Here is an 18,930-nt window from a genome sequence, read left to right on the forward strand (position 1 = left end):
CAGCACATCTCTGTATCCGCCCCTCCACCCTGCCCCTGGCATTTAGCAACGTATCCCATGCACAGCTGTTTCAGTAAATGTTGGTTGTTATTGCTTTTAAATGTTCTCTCTTCATTTTTTCCATCTTGTTCACTTAATTATATTTTTTCACCTTTTCTTTTTTTTCCATTTCCATTTCTCACTTTCCCAGTATCGCCACTCCTTGCTTTCTCTTTCACCATTTACCATTTCCTTTCCTTTCCTTCCACTGTCCTTTGTTGTTTCTTCTCTTTTTTCTTCTCTCCCACTCCTGCCCTTTCGCCTCCTTAGCTCTCTTCTCTCCCTTTCCAAAGTCCTCCTTCCACGGGGGTGAGCGTGCTCACCAGGAAGGACTACTAGATTTGGGCCCCTGCAGGCACGCATGCGCGCTGTCTGTCGGCCGCCTTAATTTATTACCCCCCCCCCGCCGACCCGGTTACCAGTTGCGTCACAGAGCGATGTAGAAGCCGATTGGCTGACTGAGCTTGTGGTAAAGATGGGGTGGGGAGATGGCTCCTCCTCTGTATCAGACATGCCCTCTCTCACCAGTTTGTGTTAATCGACTATGTCCAGTGGGTCAATAAAAGTAAGAGGGACCTAAAAAGTCAGAACCCAAAAGACAAGGTTCTGTCTGCTGCTTCTGAAAGGATGCCATTTTCCATGTGGCGACGTCCATGTCTTTACCCAGCCCTGCCAAGCACTTCTGAAAGGACTGAAGGCCTCAGCCAGTCGTGAGACGGGTGTAGGCCGCCTCAGCACTCGCTGGTCCTCGGAAGCTGCTGGGGCTCCCCAGAGCTAGACCCTCTGCCCTCACAGAGCCCTGTCACTGTGCCATACTCCCCCAATTTCAGCCACCCACCATCCTGACCTTTTTCTTCACAGGTGGCTTCTACATGCTCCTAGACCCCAAGAGAGCAAAACCAAGGCAGAAATCGATCCTCCTGAGCCCCCTGAGCCCGTCGTCAGGCTGTCTGAGCCTGTCTTTTCACTACATCCTCCACAGCCGGTCTCCTGGAGCAGCCCTCACCGTCTATGCTTCTGAATTGGGTGAGAGTGGCAAAGGCACAGGGTTTACTCTGAACTGAGGCTCGTCTCACGGGGCTGGGTTGGTGGGGAGACATGGGTCTAGAGAAATCTGGGCTATGTGCGAGATAATTTTAGAGTGAAATTGAGGAGCCTGGAGGGCACTGGGCTGTGGAAAATTAAAGTGCTAGGAGGGGCTTGCATATGAGGAAGGGCAATATACTCCAAGTATTCCCTTTGCTACCCATCCTTGTGAGTACAGGTTTGAAGTCATTTCCAGTGCCCTTAATCTCACTTCCTTGGATTGCTTCCATTGTGGGCAGCACCCAGAAACACACTCTTTTCTCGTGACAACCTGGACCCAACTGGCAGTCTGTTTCCGTCACTTACACAGGCCAGGGACAGATTCAGATACCGTTGAGCAAAAGGTCAGGTTTCCTTGCCCATAGCAGGCACTCCTGATATGGAAATGGAGTGAGGGTCTGGGCACTGGCAACAAGGTGCCTAGGTCCCTGAATAGAATAAAATCAGACCGAGTGTGGGGCGTGTGGGGCATTTGGGCCGTTTTCTCACACCCAGCCCCCTCTTCCTCTCTCTTCAGTTCATTGTGGTGGGCGTCTTTGGAGAGATCCCAGAACCAGCTGTGGCAGTGGATGCAGTCAGCATTGCTCCCTGTTGGGGTGAGAGCAAGGCCCTGGGAGGTCCAGATCTCTCAGAATCAGGGGTGGGGTGGGGGAGGAATAGAGAGATGGCCAAATTTTCTAAAATTTCCCATTTTGATACCCTAGAGTGCATTCCTCGGTGTGACTTCCAAAATGATGCTCATCCCTTCTGTGACTGGGTCCAGACATCAGGGGATGGTGGACATTGGACCTGGGGTGGTAACAATGTGCCCACCCAAGGTGCAGGCCCCTTTGGAGGGTCTCTTAACAGAGGTGAGATTGAGGACCCCTCAAGCCGATGAATTAGGGAATCTGCTCCTAGCTAGGGGGCTGGTTGGTGTGATTGACGGAAGAAGATGTAGGTGGTGAAGATCAGCCAGCAGGTGTTTATTGGGAAGGACCATATGACTGGAACTGTGGCGATGACAGAGCTAGAGTGAACTGAGGATTCTCATGGCTGTGGAGTCACTGAAACCCCCAGAAAAATCCAGGCATCTCACTTCATTGAGCCCAAGGCTTCAAAATCTACTATCTCATTTTCAATTAAGATACTTACTGGTGCAGCCAACAAAGGAATCTGGGTTGCTGACTTGGCTTTCCTTTCCTTCTGATCCTGCAGTCTTCAGTTAGACAAGTTCAAAATGAGCCCTGGCTGGTGTGTGGCTTAGTGGATTATGTGCTAGCCGGTTCGATTCCCAGTCAGGGCACATGCTTGGGTTGCAGGCCAGGTCCCCCGTTGAGGGTGTGCAAGAGGCAACCACTCATTGATGTTTCTCTCCCTCTCTGTTTCTCTCCCTTCCTCTCTCTAAAAATAAATAAATAAAATACTTTTTAAAAAGAGAAAAGTTCAAAATGAGCACACACACACACACATGCACACAAGGAAAAAACAAACCCAAACACTACAATGTGGAGAGTTTGGGTGTTTGCATCAAATCTCTACTTGGCAAGCAAGGTGTTGCTAAAGAAAGCAGTGCTAGACTTGTCCTGTGGAGGTTTCTCATCTTGCCTATTCTCTTTTTCCCCCAAAAAGGTGGCTATATCTACCTTCAGACTGACAAGTTGTCCCAGGCAGGCCAGTCTTTCAAACTGGTCAGCCCAGCCTTCTGTGCCCCGGGTGCAATCTGTGTGAAATTTCCCTACCATATGTATGGCCTGGGAGAGGGCCGCTAAGCTGAAGCTCCTGTTGGGGAACCCTGAGGGCAGTTCCCTCATTTCTCTCTGGCAACACGTTGGGTCTCAGAGTCCCAACTGGCTGAATGCCTCCATCACCATCCCTTCAGGACATCAACAGCCAATGCAGGTGAGAGATGGAGAGAATAGGCCTTCTAAGTATCTGTGTGGGGCATGGTAATGGGGATACAATGCCTAGTATCTGGGGACATAACCAGGACTAAGATGGGGCACTGGAAGGGAAGCAGAGCAGAAAAAAACTTGGTGTTCCTGAGAAGCCTCTTTGGCTCCAGAAAAGGGGCAAGGGCAAAGTTGAGGGTGGAACAAGGTGGCATTTTGGCAGAAGACAGACAATGCCTGGCAGAGTCACTGAGGTGCCAGGATTTCACTTTCATTTCTCTTTTCCTTCTTTCTCCCTCATTACCTTTAGCTGACACTTGAGGCGATCAGGGGCACCAACACTGCCTTTGTTGTTGCTGTGGGTTTCATCTGGATCAGTTATGGGACCTGTCAAGGTAAGACAAAACCCAAGACCTCAGAAATGGGGCCATGCTTTGGGATGACCATCTCTTCAGTTTCTCTATATGTACTGGTTAGAAAGCAAATCCTCTCTGTGTCTGAGTTTTCAGACAGCTTTGTTTTCTGTAAGTTACCCACCTCTATCTTCCTGGCTCCACCAGGATGCTTACTTGAATGATGTGACTTTGATGTCACGAATTTCTGTGGTGGGATCCAGAACATCTTAAGGAATGGGGATCCTGAAAGGAGGACCAATATCCTCTTCATTTTGTGTTTTCTGTGTCTGGCACAATATCTGACATATATTATGAGCAGTGGTTGTTGAGTGTTTATTGAGTGAGGGCGAGGTTGGGTGTGGAAGGAGAGTAGGAGTAAGTCACCCCTTTGATCTCACCCACTCAAATTAGATGTGAGTGAAGAGGGTGGTCCTATTATTTGACCAAACTCCAGGGATTTTTTTTTTCTTTGCAGGCCCTATGCCAACAATGCTACCTTCCAAGTCTCCAGTTCCCCCTGCTGGCCCTTCTGAGACCCCTCTCTCCACAGAAAAACCTATTGCCCCCACAGAAAAACCCACTCTCCCCACTGGAAAACCCACAGTCCCCACTGGAAAACCCACACTCCCCACTAAAAAATCCGCAGTCCCCACTGGAAAACCCACAGTCCCCACTGAAAGGCCCACAGCTCCTACCACATTTATACCCACTGGGTCTACCGTCTCAGTGATGCCTCCTAATACTTCAGGTACCTCCATGACCACTGTGACGCTGGCCACCACTACAACCCCTAGACCTACTCCAGGTATGTGATCATCGGACACAGAGCTGAAAGTAGGAGACAATGACTAGGAGAGAGTATTAGGGAAGGGGGCACTTCTAGTAGAAAACTGCAGTCTTAGAGGAGAGAGAATCAGACATGGTGACTTTAGAAGAAATAAAGACTGACTGCCATCAGCGAGAGGAACAGCAGGGCACAGATAGGTGAGGGTATTTGGGAACCAAGCACCAGACTTTCTTCTTCTTATTTTTTTATTGAGATACAATTCATATACCATAATATGCATCATTTTAAAGTGTGCACTTCAGTGGTTTTAGTATCTTCACAACATTGTGCAAACATCATCACTTTCTAATTCCAGAATATTTTCATCACCCTCAAAAGAAACCCCATACCCATTAGCAGTCACTCCCCATTGCCCCAATCCCCAATCCCTGGCAACCACTAATCTACTTTCTGTCTTCAAGACAGAAAGTAGATTATTCCATTATGTATAAATGGAATCACATTATATGTGGTCTTTTGTGACCGGCTTCTTTTACTCAGCATGATGTTTTCAAGGTTCCTCCATGTTGTAGTCTGTGCTAGGACTCCGTTCCTTTTTATGGTTGCATAATATAGATTAACTTCTTAGAGAAGAACTTGAGTGTAGGGGTGAGAGACAGGAAGTCTCCCTGAGGAGAATTATGGAGTGGAGGCTTGATAAAGGCTGTTTCCCCCTTAGTTTGCTGCCCCCCAGATGCCCACTATGAACCCTGCGCCTGCCCAGCATCCTGCCAGAGCCCCAAGCCCAAATGCGAGCCCCTCTGCAAGCCTGGCTGTGTCTGCAATTCTGGCTTTTTGTTTAATGACTCCCACTGCATCAATGCCTCTTCCTGCAACTGCTTCTACAACAATAATTCCTATAAGGTAAGACCACTGGGACGCCCAGGTCCCCTGAGGGAGATTGCTAGAGGAACACCTGGGTCCTGGTTCCATCTGCTCCCCAGGTGAGGTGAATTTGGAGCCGTGGAACAGTCCCAAGGGGTCAGGTCTCAAGCAGTGATTACACGATGGTGGAGTCATTCGTTCAGCACGTAGTTTTGATTGTCATCTCTGTTCATGCAATAAATACTTGCTAAGCATCCACTTTGACAGGACATGATGCTAAGCTTAGCAGACAGTTCTGTCCTCCCATGGTCCTGTGCCCTGTGCTCCTAACAGTCTTGATATTTCTGTACTTCTCTGTTCCATACTGGCAGCCTTGATGCATTAGGCACTAGACCAACCAGGGGCCCTCATCTCCAGTCTGAGGAAAGTTGGGGATCCCTAGGTATATAGAGAGCCCTGGACATTGATCAGAGCCTCTGGCATGTTCAGGACAGAATACAGTCAGTATTCCAGAATCTTCCAAAAGAACTTGTAAATCCAGATAGGATAGATCAAAAAAGAGAAGTTACTGTTCTTATCTTCCCTCAATGATGGCCCCTGCCCTGAGGGACATTTGTGAAGAGCAGAGGCTCTGAAGGGGCACACAGTCTGGGCCAGCACTGCCCAAAAGGGATAGCAATCAAGCCACAGGTCATTTTATGTTTCCTAATGGACACATTAAAAAATAAATAGAAGGAAACAGGTTAAACTAATACCAATATCTGCTCAATCCTGAATATTCTCATTTCAACATGTAATCAATAGTTATTAATAAAATAATTTGCATTTCTTTTTTTCCATGCTAATAGTCTTCAAAAATCCAGTGTGTATTTTATGCTTACAGCATATCTGGATTTGCACCAGCTGCATTTCAAGAGCTCAGTGGCCACATGTGGCTGGTGGCCACTGAATCGAATAGAGTCAGCCTAGAGGCAGGCCAACCTGAGCTTGAATCTTGGCCCCAGCACTTTGCTGGGTGACCTTGGTCAAGGTTCTTTACCTCCACAAATCTGTTTTCATATCTATAAAATGTTAACAATAAGATTTTCTACTTCATAAGATGGCTGTGTGATAAAATTAGATCCTGACATAGACCAATTACTTAATAAGTGTTAATTATTATTATTAGCAATGTATGATAACTACCACTTGCAGCCTAATAATTAACAGTGCATTCAGCTATTTGTGTCCAGTGCCTCTTCTTAGCTCTGTGTATTCTTCCTCTTGGTCATCTCCTCCGGGGCTACTCTCTCCCCACCCCATCTCTCTTAACCAATCTTCTGGGTGTCCCTGTGTCAGCGTTAGGATTAGCTTTAGCTGCAGCCTGGGTAGAAAGACCTGTCCTGGCTGTCCACATCAAGCATCTCTTCCCTGCCCTGAAAGACATGTATTAACACAGTATATATTCACTTTTGCATTCAAAAAGTGTTTATTCAGTACTCCTGGCATTGGGTCTCCATGAAGAGGGCATGGTCCTTGCTCTCATAATACTGTTAGATTCTTTGGGACACATTGGATCTTGGTTCACTTCTTCATTCAGCAAGTATTTATTGAGTGAAAGCTCTCTACTGGGCACTGTGCCATGTGTTGGGGCTAAGGTAGTGAGTAAAGATAGACATGGTCCCTCACAGGGGGAATTATAATAAAATAACTCCAAAAATAAATATAAAAGTGCAATTGCGGTAAGTCCTGGGAAGAAAAGGTACCCAGAGCTATGAGAATGACCCTTAGTCAGGGAGGTCTGGAAAGTCTTCCTAAGAAAGCAGTGTCCCTTGATCTGAACCTGTTGGTTGCCTAGGAATAATTTAGAAAGAGGGAGAAGGAAGAGCATTCCAGAATGAGAGAACAGCACATGCAAATGTCCTGTGGTGGGCAGGAATATCTAGTAGGAAGAGGGAAAATATGAGCAAGTTTTGGGCAGGTGTAGTGGAAGAGAAGGGGGGCTATAGCATGGGATGACAGGATCTACCTAAGAGCTCTTTAGCGTTGTGACCCCCAGTTCCTTGTTCTCAGCCTGGGGCGGAGTGGTTCAGCCCCAATTGCACAGAACGTTGTCGCTGCTGGCCTGGCAGTCAGGTGGAGTGCCTGAGCTCTCGGTGTGGGACACACACGGTGTGCCAGCTGAAGAATGGCCAGTACGGATGTCAACCCTATGGTGAGACCCTTCTCTTATTCTGTCCCCACCTGCCAGCCTTTCAGAGTGGGTGTGACACCAGGGTTCCAATCCCTGCCTTTATAAGAGAAGCTGGGGTGTGCAACGGGGTGGGTGAGGTGGCTACCTGGCCTGGTGAACCCTCTTGCCGTCGTCCTCTTTCTTCCCTCGGCAGGCACTGCCACCTGCTTTGTCTATGGAGATCCTCATTATCTCACCTTTGATGGGAGGCACTTTAGCTTCGTGGGCAAATGCACCTACATCTTGGCCCAACCGTGTGCCAACTCGACAGGTAGGGTCCTGGAGATGCCCCCCACAGCCTGGGTGAGGGGTCTGACAGGACAGCTGGGCATAGGAGCAAATGGGAAGGGCAAGAAAAGAAGGGTTGACATGTTCACTTCAGAAGCAGGACTTTCTCAAGACTAGGCTACTGGGGAAAATGCATCTTAAGACACTTCTCTTTATCAGTTGTTTCCTTGGCCAGCTTTTATTGAGAGGCTCACCTCACATAGTGGCAATAAAAGGACAAGAGAAATAGCACAAACATCCACCCTGGAGGACATTTCAGTCCAGTGAGGGGAGATGGGTTGGCAGCATGCCATGACAGACTGTTCTGGGAGAGACAGACAGTCATGCCCCACTCACATGTGGGTCCGGGTTTCCCTCTTGCACTGCAGAGCCCGTGTCTCTGTGGCCCTTTATCCCCACAGTGCCAGGTGTGGGTGCATCCCTCAGTGGATGCTCAGAAATGCTGTTGAATGAGCCACTGGGTGCTCTTCACTCTTCTCCCCAAACAGAGCCCTTCTTCAGGGTGGCGGTGAAGAATGAGGAACGAGCACAGGAAGGCATGTCTTGCCTTAGCAAAGTCTACGTGACACTGCCTGAGACCACCATCACCCTGCTCAGGGGCAGGCGCACGCTGGTGAGTCCATTTTTTGTTCAGCTCTGCCGGGGCCGCCGGTGGGCTGCTGTAGCCTTGTCCTGCCAGTGCCTGTAGCCTTCAGACCCTCTCAGGCATAGGCTCCAGGGCCCTCCCCTTGGAGGTCTTTAGGATTGCTGTGGAGGGTGGATGTTGGGGTCTTCTGGGGGTCCTTCTGGCCCTCAGATCTGTCTCTCTGTCTCTTTCCTTGGCCCCGCTCTCCAGGTTGGAGGTCAACAAGTCACCCTCCCAGCCATGCCTTTTAAAGGCATCTTCCTGGCTCCAAGTGGGCGATTTGTGGAGCTGCAGACTGCGTTTGGTTTGCGGGTGAGATGGGATGGTGACCAGCAGCTCTTTATGAGTGTGCCCAGGTGAGGCGGCTGCCACTTCTCCCGCTCTGCCCCTCCCTCCCCAGGACCATCCAGTCCTCTTCCCCTTCCATTCCAGGCACCGATGCTCAGTCTAGGTAGGAAGCACCTAGATCAACTGGCAGGCCTCCTCTTTGATGAGGAGACAGGAGGAAATGGTTTCAGGGCCATGGATGATAGCAGGATATATTCACAATGCTTCGGGAATGTGCTGGAAGGAGTCACTGATGGGCTGTGGGAGCTTCCAGAAGAGCGGTCACTTGACCCCAGTCATCAAGGAAGAGTGGGTCATAAGGGAACAAAAGACTTACTTTAGAGAAATAGTGAACAGCAAATTCAAGGAAAAACAGGAATGTCTTGGTGCCAGCAGAAGGTTTGCTATGGCTGGAAGAGGAGTGTGAGCAGAAGAAGGAAAGGGGAGGAGCTTGTAAAGGGGGCCCCGGAGCCAAGGGCTGGGAGCTCCCTGTGTGCCTGGCACCTGGCGTGGAACCCTTGGTCTGAGTCTGCACCTCCTCCTTCTCTGCTCGTTGCACTCGTCCCACTCTGTCGTGTCCCTCAGATGACTGAGGCCCCTTCTTTTCATTAACGCCTCCTCCGCGCTCTGCCCCCCGCAGCACCTACTTTAGCAGACTCTGTGGTTTCTGTGGCAACTATGACGGCGACAGTAGCAATGACAGCAAGATGCCTGACGGCAGGCCAGCACGAGATGAGGAGGAGCTGGGCAACAGCTGGCAGACCTCGGAGGATGCGGACAAGGAGTGAGTGAGGACGTCCCCGTCTCTGTCACCGCCCTCCCACCCCGGCTCCTTTGCCCCTTTTAAGAACCACGCACCCTGACTGGCATCACCCCTCTTCTCCTCTCTTTTCTTCTATGCACCCCAACTTCTGTCCCAGCTAAGTCCATGAACTCATTACCAATTCACTCACCCCTACCATCAATGTTCCTCAGACAATGGTGAGGAGACTTCTCCCTTTTGCTTGCCCAGCTCAGGTTTTCCCATCTCCTTTAGGGCTTGGTGTTCAACTGTCCTCCATTAGGGATTGCTGAGAGCGGGGAGACTGCTGGGGCAGGGGCCGAATGGAGGCGAGCCTTGACCCTTCGGGCATTTGGGGTGGATCTCTTCCACGTGCCAGAAGAACAAGGCAAATCCCCCATCGTGTAACTCAACCTTGCAGAACACTCTGTCGGGGCCAGAGTTCTGTGGACGGCTTGTGGTCTTCCATGGAGCTTTTGAGTATGAAAGGAGGCAGGATGGGTGTGGGGGTGGGGCTTGGCCCCTGGAGTCCTCTGAGGCAAGGGGCTCTGCCCCCTCAGACCCTCTCACCTGGCCTCTCTCTGCAGGGCATGCCTCCCTCATGTCATGGCTTCTGTCTTCTTCAACAACTGCCTCCTCGACATGTGTAAATTCCAGGGGCTACAGCAGATGCTGTGTCCTCACATGGCCACCTTGACGGAGACCTGCCAAAATGCTGACTACGTGGTGAAGCCCTGGAGAGGGCCCCAGTTCTGCCGTGAGTTGTGCCGAAGAGCAGGGTTGGGGGGATGCTTCCTTCAGATGCATATGAGAGCAAAGGGCCAGCATCTAAAAGCGTTTGCACAGGCTTGGGGGTGCCTGATGGAACCCCCTCGCTTCCACACATGGACAGGGTAATCTGCAGAGTCAGAAATATCCTATGCGCTGAGAAAGTCATAGTCACTTGTCAACACAGAAGTCTCCCCAGCTGCCTGAGGCTGTGCAGAGCAATGCCCCTGGGTGCATGCCTGCCCAGGTTGCCTGATGCACACACAAAATACAGACTTGTGCTGGGAGGTTGCACCATCACTGTCGCACACCTACTAAGAACGGCCCAGCTCTCTGGGGAGCCTGCCTTTAGGACAGGACCATGCCCTTAATGGGGCCACGTGGCTGGTTCCCCAGCTTTCCTTCCACCTTGATCGTTTACCTTGGGCAGGTCTACATAGCAGCGCTGTTGAGGTTCTCGGATCAGTCTGCTCCCGGGGACCTGCCTCTTGGTAGCTCCCTACAGGCCTCTCCTCCAGGCCCAGGGTAGAAGCTGAGCTCCTCAGTCATGCTCCTCCCAGTCCCTCTCTTCTTCTCAACGTGGCACAGAAGCCTCTAGCTGGGGCCTTCTGAACTCTGGGCTATGAACTAGCTACAGGCCTTCCTTCTCTTGTCCTCAGCTTGCCCCATGCCCTTCTCACCTGTGCTTCTCCCTCCACCAGCTCTGGACTGCCCACCCAATAGCAAGTACACCATGTGTGCCAAGCTGTGCCCCGACACCTGCCATTCAAGCTTTTCTGGCATGTCCTGCCAGGACCAATGTGTGGAAGGCTGTGAGTGCAACCCTGGCTTTGTCCTCAGTGGTCTCCAGTGCGTCCCCCGATCCCAGTGTGGGTGTCTTGACCCCACGGGCCACTACCTCACGGTGAGCCGCTGGGGCTGGAACTCTTAACCATGCAGCCAGAAAGCCCCCTGTAGGGGTCTGAAGTCTGCAGCAAGAGAGGAGTCAGGGCAGGACCTGCAGGGCTGGGATTACGGAAATCCTGGCTCAGATCTCCTTTCCCTTTTTCTTTCTTCAGCTCTAGCACTTTTCACATAGACGGGGATGGAATCACAGCAGTTAGTGCTTCCACTACCTGGCAGAGCCTGAGACCCCTGTTTCTCTTCCCTCCCAGCTTCTCTGTCCTCTGTTTCTCTGAGTCATTTTCTCCATCTGTCTCCCCTGAACACTTTCCAAACACCATCTTCTCTCCTACCAAGGCCCCTTGCTCTGCTGAAGGACTTCGGCTCCCTCCTGGCCCCATCTTCACAGTTTTCTTAGAGGCAGCATTTGGAGCCAGACCCTGGTCGCGTGTCTCTTCCTTCTCTGCCTGTCCCTCACCCAGGTCCGGGCAATTACACTGATGTCTGTCAAAGCGGCCTACTACCTGAGGTCCTCTTGGATCTCCTCCCTTTGGCCTCTACTCCAGGCCCTCTGAACACTGTCCATGCCTTGCTCTCTCAGTTCCACCTTCTGTTAAGCCCCTTTCACCTGCTCTGCCTCCAGCCACCCAGCCACCCATGCCTGTTGGAATTCACCTCCTTTGAGGCCCTGTTATAATGTTGCCTCCTCCTTGAAGCCTTCTTGATAGGCAAAGTTAGAAAACAGCTCTCTAAACTTTTGTAGCAAGTGCTTACTGTCTGTGTTGATGGCAAGAGACTCGCGAGGTGCCTTGCTTGTTGCTTGTCTCCTTTGGGTGCATACTGTGTTGGAGCACATGATCTATCACTTTACTTGTTTACTGCTCCCACTCTGGATCATGAGTTCTCTTAAGGCAAGGATTTCATTCACCCAGTTCATTACTGAATTCCTCATGACTGGCACCATGCACATACAAATATCCCTTGCAGTAGTGAAGGAACAAGCAGATGATGGAATGATTGAATAAGTGAATGAATGCCAGACTTTGGCAACTAATCCTGGAGCTTTGAGAAGATGGGAATTCTTCCCCAGTGAGCAAGCCAGTGATCTGAATAACAGTGGGCTAATAGTCAGACCTGGAAATAACTTCTTTTTCTTCCTTCTTTTATTCCCCCAGGTAGGGCAGCAGTGGTTCAAACCAGGCTGCAGGCAGCTCTGTATCTGTGAGAGCAACAACAGAATTCGCTGTGGGCTCTGGAGGTGCCACGCCCGGGAAGTCTGTCGTCAGCAGGATGGCATCTATGTCTGCCATGCTCAGGGTGAGCAGTCAGGTGGAAGGTGAGCGGGGGAGAGTGGGGTGGCGCTGCCCATGCAGCCTCCAGTAAGGGCAGGGCCTTGCCCTAAAGCAGGCTCCTCAGAGAGCTGGAGGATATCCAGGGGCTGGAAGGCAGTTCCCAAGAACCAGAGAATCATCTTCAAGGACCCAGAGAGTGGGGTTGGAGCAGTCCCTGTTCTTGACCTCTCCAAGCCAAGCTGACCATCTGATGAGCTACGGGAACCACCCCAATGTGGATTGACCAGATGGCACCTCAGGGTCAATGTGCCTCTGAACTTCATCTCCTCCTTCGCAGGGTCTGCCACCTGCACTGTCTCGGGGGATCCCCACTACCTGACATTCGATGGAGCCCTGCACCACTTCATGGGCACTTGCAGCTACACTCTGACCCAGCCTTGCTGGACATGGTCCCTCAATAACTACTTTGTCGTGAGCACCACCAACGAGTTCCAGGGTGGGAACTTGGAGGTCTCCTATGTGAAAGCCGTCCATGTGAAGGTCTTCAACCTCCAAATATCACTGATCAAAGGCCACAAGGTTGTGGTACGTGCCTCTCCCTACCACCCCGGGCCCCACAGCTCCAGCCTGCTCAGAACCTCTGCGCTGTCTGTCCCTCCTCAATGCCTGTTTGGCTTCTGGAACCCCAGGGGAGTTCCCCCCAACAGACCCAGCCCCAGTTCCTGAGATGTGCCCTCTGCCCCTCTCCTGGTCCCCAGCCTTGGTCCTGTTGTTGTCCTTGTTCCAAATGCATTTCCCTGCCATGTCTTCCCTGCCTTTCTAGCTGAATGGTCACCGGGTGACGCTGCCTGTATGGCCTGCACAAGGTCGGCTGAGCATTAGACCCAGTGGCTCCTTTATTCTCCTCTACACTGATTTTGGGCTTCAAGTTCACTATGACGGGAACCACCTGGTTAAAGCGACAGTGCCCTCCACCTACGCTGGCCAGCTCTGTGGGCTGTGTGGTAAGTTCCTTGGGCACCTGCGGGCAAAGCCAGGACAACAGGAAGGAGTTTGTCCTGGCCCTTGCTCATACACACACTTAATTAGGTGTCCTAAGCATTGGTCCACCGCTTCATAGGGTGGAGGGTGTTGGGCATGAGGGTGGGTGCTAAGGGAAGCTCAAGGTGAGGAAAAAGTTAACCTTGGTCTGTGGAGTGCAGAGTGAGGGAGCCTCTTGGGGGGAAAGAAAAGTGGTGGTCCTGGGGCTGGATCCTCTTGCAGGGTACTTCTGTGGTCTCTGTTAAACTGCTCCCTCCTCCAGGAAACTATAACAACAATAGTTTAGATGACAATCTGAAACCAGATGAAAAGCCTGCAAGTAACTCCATCCAACTGGGAGTTGCCTGGAAGTCAAGAGAATACTTTGAAGCCGGGTGAGCTGGGATAGGGGGTGCCAGGCAGGGGGAAGTAGACCTCCTAGGGGAGGAGCTCGGCGGGCAGCCTGCAGGGTCCTCTGCGTATCCCCAATCTCCCCGAGACTGATTTTGATGCTCTCGCTGCTGATTTCTCCTGTGCTTACTGATCTAAGTCTCTTTGGAGAACCATTTTGGGAAGTCTATACTGCAATCTAACCTTCTTCCTTCCTGCTGTATCTTCTGACCTTTCTACTTGAGGGCCCCACTTTGTTCTTTCCTCCTGTCCTTATTCACATCCCTGCTTTTCTGTCCACTTTTGTTTCTGTTTTTCGGGAACCTTCCCTAAATTCCTGTCCTTTCCCCCTCTTTTTGTTTAGCTGCTTCTCTGAGGGTGGCAAGACACCCCGATGCCAGGAGAATGAAGTGGAACACACCTGGAATAAAAATTGTAACATCTTAATCAACCCTCTGGGTAAGCTTCTTCCTCTGCTGGCCCCTTTTTCCTCCCCCAGAGCAGGAGAAAGAGGAGGGGGACTGGCCAGGGAGGGAGGAAGAGTGAGACATGAAATAGAGAGGAAGTCTGGAGGAAGGCAGATGGCAGGACAGAGGTAATGTGCACTTTCTTGGGAGCCTGATGGATAAGCCCTTTTTCTGCATCTCAAGAAATAGGTTCTCAGTAAGTACTGGTTTTGATGGAAATAGATGTCGAATTTGCCCAGAGCAACTGCTTGGTTCTGCTCCCTTCCCAGGCTTCTGCTCTTCTCTCACCACCTGTGGTTTTATCCTCCAGGTCCTTTCTCCCAGTGCCACAAGGTGGTACCCCCGTACTCCAGCTTCGCCAGTTGTGTGCATGGCCAATGTGGGACCAGGGGTGACACCCTGACCCTGTGCCGCTCCCTGCAGGCCTATGCATCCCTGTGTGCCCAGGCTGGCCAGACCCTGGCCTGGCGGAACAGCACCTTCTGCCGTGAGTGACCTGATGGGCACTCCTGCAGTATGGAGGAGTCCCTGAACCTTGTCCTCTCCCCCTTTCCCTAAATCCTGTTCCTGTGTTCTTCCCTTCATAGCCTGGTCCTCAGCCCCCACAGGGGAGCTCCTCTGTTCTCCACTTTCCAGTCTCTCCAAGCCCAACCCCCATCCTCTACTTGTCTCCAGGCACCGGCAGCCTCCTGCCCCCATTTGGTTACTGCATCTTTCTCCTCTTACCTGTTCCCTTTCCTCCTCTTTCCCAGGAACTCCTTTTTTTTTCAATTGTGGTAAAATATACATAATGTAAAATTTCCCATTTTTATGACTTTTTAAATAGATTTTATTTAGTTTTAGAGAGAGGAGAAAGAAGGGAGAAAGAAAGGGAGAGAAACATCAATGTGTGGTTGCCTCTCACATGCCCCCAACTGGGGACCTGGCCGGCAACCCAGGCATGTGCCCTGGCCAGGTGTTGAACCAGTGACCTTTTGGTTTGTGGGACGATGCCCAACTTTCGGAGCCACACCAGTCAGGGCTTAAAGACTTTTAAGTGTCCAGTTCTATAGCATTAATACACTCACATTATTGTGCAACCATCACCACCATTCATCTCCAGAACTTTTTCATTTTCCCAAACTGAAACTCTGTCTCTGTTAAACACTAAGTTTCCATTCCTCTCACCCCAACCCTGGGCACCACCGTTCTCCTCTCTATCTTTATGAATTTCACCACCCTAGGGACCTCTTGTAAGCATAACCCCACAGTATCTGTCTTTTTGTGACTGATTTATTTCACTTAGCATAATGTCCTCAATGTTCATCCATGTTGTAGCATGTGCCAGAAATTACTTCGTTTTAAGGCTGAATCATATTTCATTGTATGGATTTATCCCATTTTTATGATAAACATTTTCCATTTATCTGATAAATATTCCCAGGAATTTTTTTTTTTTTTTTTTTTTTTAAGATTTTGTTTATTTACTTTCAGAGAGAGGGGAAGGGAGAGAGTAAGAAAGGGAGAGAAACATCAATCAGTTGCCTCTCGCATGCCCCAACCGGGGACCTGGCCCGCAACCCAGGCATGTGCTCTAACTGGGAATCGATCCGAAGACATTTTGGTTTGCAGGCCTCTGCTCAATCCACTGAGCCACACCAGCCAGGGCTCCCAGGAATTCTCGGTGCCTCAAGTTCAGGGAGCTGGAAATTACTCAGCCCTTCCTAACACTGGTTTCTTCTTAGCTCTGAAATGCCCACCTGGCAGCAGCTACAGCCCCTGTGCCAACCCTTGCCCAGCCACCTGTCTCAGCCTGGACACCCCACGGGATTGCCCAGCAGCACTGCCCTGTGCCGAGGGCTGTGAGTGCGAAAAAGGCCACATCCTGAGTGGAACCTCCTGTGTGCCCCTCAGCCAGTGTGGCTGCACTGACCCAGGGGGCTCCTACTACCCGGTGAGAAGCCAGACCACAAGGGTGCCCTGCCCTTCCAAGCTCTACAAGTTAGGGGGCAGACGCGGTAGGGCAGGCCAGTGCTGGGGGCTGAAGAGCAAGCTGAGAGAGTGTAGCAATGCTTTACTGAGTAAAGCTAGCCACGTGGAGAGTTCGGGGTGGTGGGGGCCCAGTCTGTCTGTGGCTTCCAAGTTTCTGTTGCGTGCCCACACCTCACAGGTTGGGGAGAGCTGGTACACGGACAATACCTGCTCTAGGCTCTGCTCCTGCTCCCCTGACAACAACATCTCGTGCCTCCAAACCTCCTGCAAGCCTAACCAACACTGCTGGCCCTTGGATGGGCTAATGCGCTGCCGGGATGGAGGTATGTGGCCACTGAGCATGCAGGAGGACCTCACAGCCACCAAGATGAGCTCTCCCCAATTTCCCCTCATGCTCTCCTCACTGCCACCTGTGTCACTCTGGGTTGTGGCCCTGCTGTACCAAAGAGCTTCTGGGGGCGACGGGGGGTTTTGTGTGGAGATGACCACTGCGCTGTCTGGAGGGGCTCCTTGGAGTTACTCGTGGTTCGCCCATAGCGGATGGGCCATTAGAATTCTCCCCCTGGCAAGATAATACCTGCTCAACCCACAAGCCTCACACCAGCCAGGCCCTTGTATCTTGATTCTTTTCTTTGTCTTCCTTCCCTTTAGAGTCCCCTTCACCTTCACATCCTCTCCTTGAAGGCAGGGAGAATGCCTGTTCTTGGTAGAGCATGAGTATTCCTCAGCCACCTCTCTCTCCTGCAGGCATGGGAGTGTGCCAGATCTCAGGCAACTCCCATTATGTGAGCTTCGATGGCAGTTACCACGCCATCAGGAACACCTGCACTTACATCCTGGTGAAAACATGCCATATCACCATGGACCTGCCTTTCTTTAAGATCAGTGGCGAGAATGGGAGGCGGGAGAACCAATCCCCTGCTTTCTACCTCCGCCAGGTCAACATTAACATCTTTGGTTCCCTGATCACTCTACAAAAGGGCCACCGTGTGCTGGTGAGCTGGGTGGCATGGGCAGGGACAAAGGAAGAGAGCTCTGGGGAGAGGGCTCTAGTCTTTCTTCCTACTCACATGTCCTACCCTCCTCTGTAGATTGATGGTGAACAGGTCACCCTTTCCTCGGCCAACAAGGTCCGGGGTGTCAGCATCTCTGCAAGTGGCGTCTACACCGTGCTCAGCGTTTACATTGGGCTGCAAATCAAGTTTGACAGCAGTGGGTTCTTAGAGCTCGAACTCCCTAGAGCCTATTACGGGAAGGTGAGGAAAGCACCTGGCTCTTCTCCTAAGGGAATCAGCCCCCCCGCGAGGTGTGGGGCCCTAGACCCAAGAGGTCACTCCCCAGAACAGGAGAGGGATGCTGAGTGCTCCTTTCTCTTTTAGAGTACAAAAGGGGGTGCCAATGAGAAATGCTCTCCTGCCCCCCCGCAACCCCCCTCCCCCGACCGAATCCTGAGACTCCCCTCTGCCCACCCAGGTCTGCGGCATATGCGGGAACTTCAATGGTGAGGAAGAGGATGAGCTAATGATGCCCAGTGACGAACTAGCTCAGGATGACGTTGAATTTGTGGATAGTTGGCAAGACAAGGAGGCCAACTCAATGTAGTTGTCCCCATGTCTTTCTGCCTTTTCATAGGAACACAAGTTGGGATTCTAGATATGTGACACACCTGGGTTAGGGAGATCAGAGCGCTTCCTTTATGTGTGTAACTTGAAACCAGTAATGGCTTCTGGGTTCTGGGAACCTATCTGGGGAAACATAAGTCTTCCTTTTTTGGTTTCAAAACATGGTAGCTAACCGAGGCTGCATGGAAGGTGGCCAGAGGTCATATCAGCTTCCCAGTGAAGACAAGAGGTGTCTTCAGGGTCATTTGGGAGCGCCAAATCATTTCATTGCTGGGGCAGTGGCTTCCCGTATGATGACCCCTTTCCCTTACCACTTGTCAACAAGATGACCAAAAAGCTGACCAGATGAAGACCAAAAGAGAATATCAGGAGGAGCTAATTGCAAAATGCAGACCAGATCAACTAGCAAGAGCTCAGGAGCAATGCCAAGTGGCCTTTCAGGCTTCAGCCTGGACTCAGTGTGCCACCTACCTCGACCTTAAGCCCTTTCTGCTCCACTGTGTGCACAACCTCTGTGAGTTTAGAGGCCTAAACAATTCCCTCTGTGGTTCTCTGCAAGCCTTTGGGGCTGCCTGCCAGGCTCAGGGACTCAAGCCCCCAATCTGGAGAAACAGCAGTTTCTGCTGTGAGTGTCCCTGTACTACCCCAAATAGTTTCCAAACCCTGTTTCTGCCTCGATCTCTTAAAACTGCCCTGTTCTCCTTTCTGACTATTTCTGACCTATTTCTGACCTCACTATTTCTGACAGCAATGTTTACAATAACCTCTTAGCCAGCCCCCCCCGCCCCTCCCCCCACCAGGACAGCACAGTCTGCCTCTCATCTACTTCGCTAACATGGTCTTTCCAAAGGATACGTGATCCTGTTACTCCCCTGCAAGGCTATTGCCTGCAAGATTTAGTCCAAGCTCCTGTCTGAGATGTACAATAGCCTGCATGCTGTCCTAGCCTCTCCTCGCTCACCCCCTTTTTGGGCCCCTGCCATCATCTGCAACAAATGATCCCATTCCCCACACAGGCCTTGCTTTTCCACACCCCTCCCTGCCTTGATACACACCGCTCCTTGCACCTGGAAAGTTCTCCTCCTGGCTTACTTCTAGGTATCCTTCTATAGCTCTTTTCTTTAAAGTTTTAGAAAAAAAAAAGATTTGTTACATAACATTCACCCCTTTTAAAGTGTACAATTCACTGGCTTTTAGGATCTTCACAAGGTTCTGGAACCATCACCACTAATTCCTGAACCTT

General features: G+C 51.0%; 1 protein-coding gene across 1 annotated transcript in view; it reads left to right on the forward strand.

The window, feature by feature from the left end:
• The window catches only part of ZAN (zonadhesin), a 31,253-nt gene that overhangs the window by 4,809 nt on the left and 7,514 nt on the right, over window positions 1-18,930 (forward strand). The window contains 30 exon segments of the mRNA XM_090279334.1: window positions 901-1,071; window positions 1,299-1,303; window positions 1,372-1,457; window positions 1,621-1,721; window positions 1,830-1,976; window positions 2,737-2,870; window positions 2,872-3,006; window positions 3,307-3,391; window positions 4,140-4,196; window positions 4,897-5,081; window positions 7,095-7,236; window positions 7,409-7,525; window positions 8,031-8,155; window positions 8,378-8,523; window positions 9,135-9,278; window positions 9,648-9,755; window positions 9,863-10,032; window positions 10,745-10,947; window positions 12,101-12,242; window positions 12,555-12,802; window positions 13,041-13,221; window positions 13,521-13,632; window positions 13,992-14,086; window positions 14,405-14,581; window positions 15,819-16,027; window positions 16,244-16,388; window positions 16,813-17,060; window positions 17,157-17,321; window positions 17,539-17,663; window positions 18,080-18,312. Of these exon segments, the coding sequence (XP_090135460.1) occupies window positions 901-1,071; window positions 1,299-1,303; window positions 1,372-1,457; window positions 1,621-1,721; window positions 1,830-1,976; window positions 2,737-2,870; window positions 2,872-3,006; window positions 3,307-3,391; window positions 4,140-4,196; window positions 4,897-5,081; window positions 7,095-7,236; window positions 7,409-7,525; window positions 8,031-8,155; window positions 8,378-8,523; window positions 9,135-9,278; window positions 9,648-9,755; window positions 9,863-10,032; window positions 10,745-10,947; window positions 12,101-12,242; window positions 12,555-12,802; window positions 13,041-13,221; window positions 13,521-13,632; window positions 13,992-14,086; window positions 14,405-14,581; window positions 15,819-16,027; window positions 16,244-16,388; window positions 16,813-17,060; window positions 17,157-17,321; window positions 17,539-17,663; window positions 18,080-18,312 (4,341 nt within the window).

This window comes from Furipterus horrens, unplaced genomic scaffold (assembly GCF_987537825.1).
Source record: "Furipterus horrens unplaced genomic scaffold, mFurHor1.1.pri manual_scaffold_5, whole genome shotgun sequence".
Lineage (NCBI taxonomy): Eukaryota > Metazoa > Chordata > Mammalia > Chiroptera > Furipteridae > Furipterus > Furipterus horrens.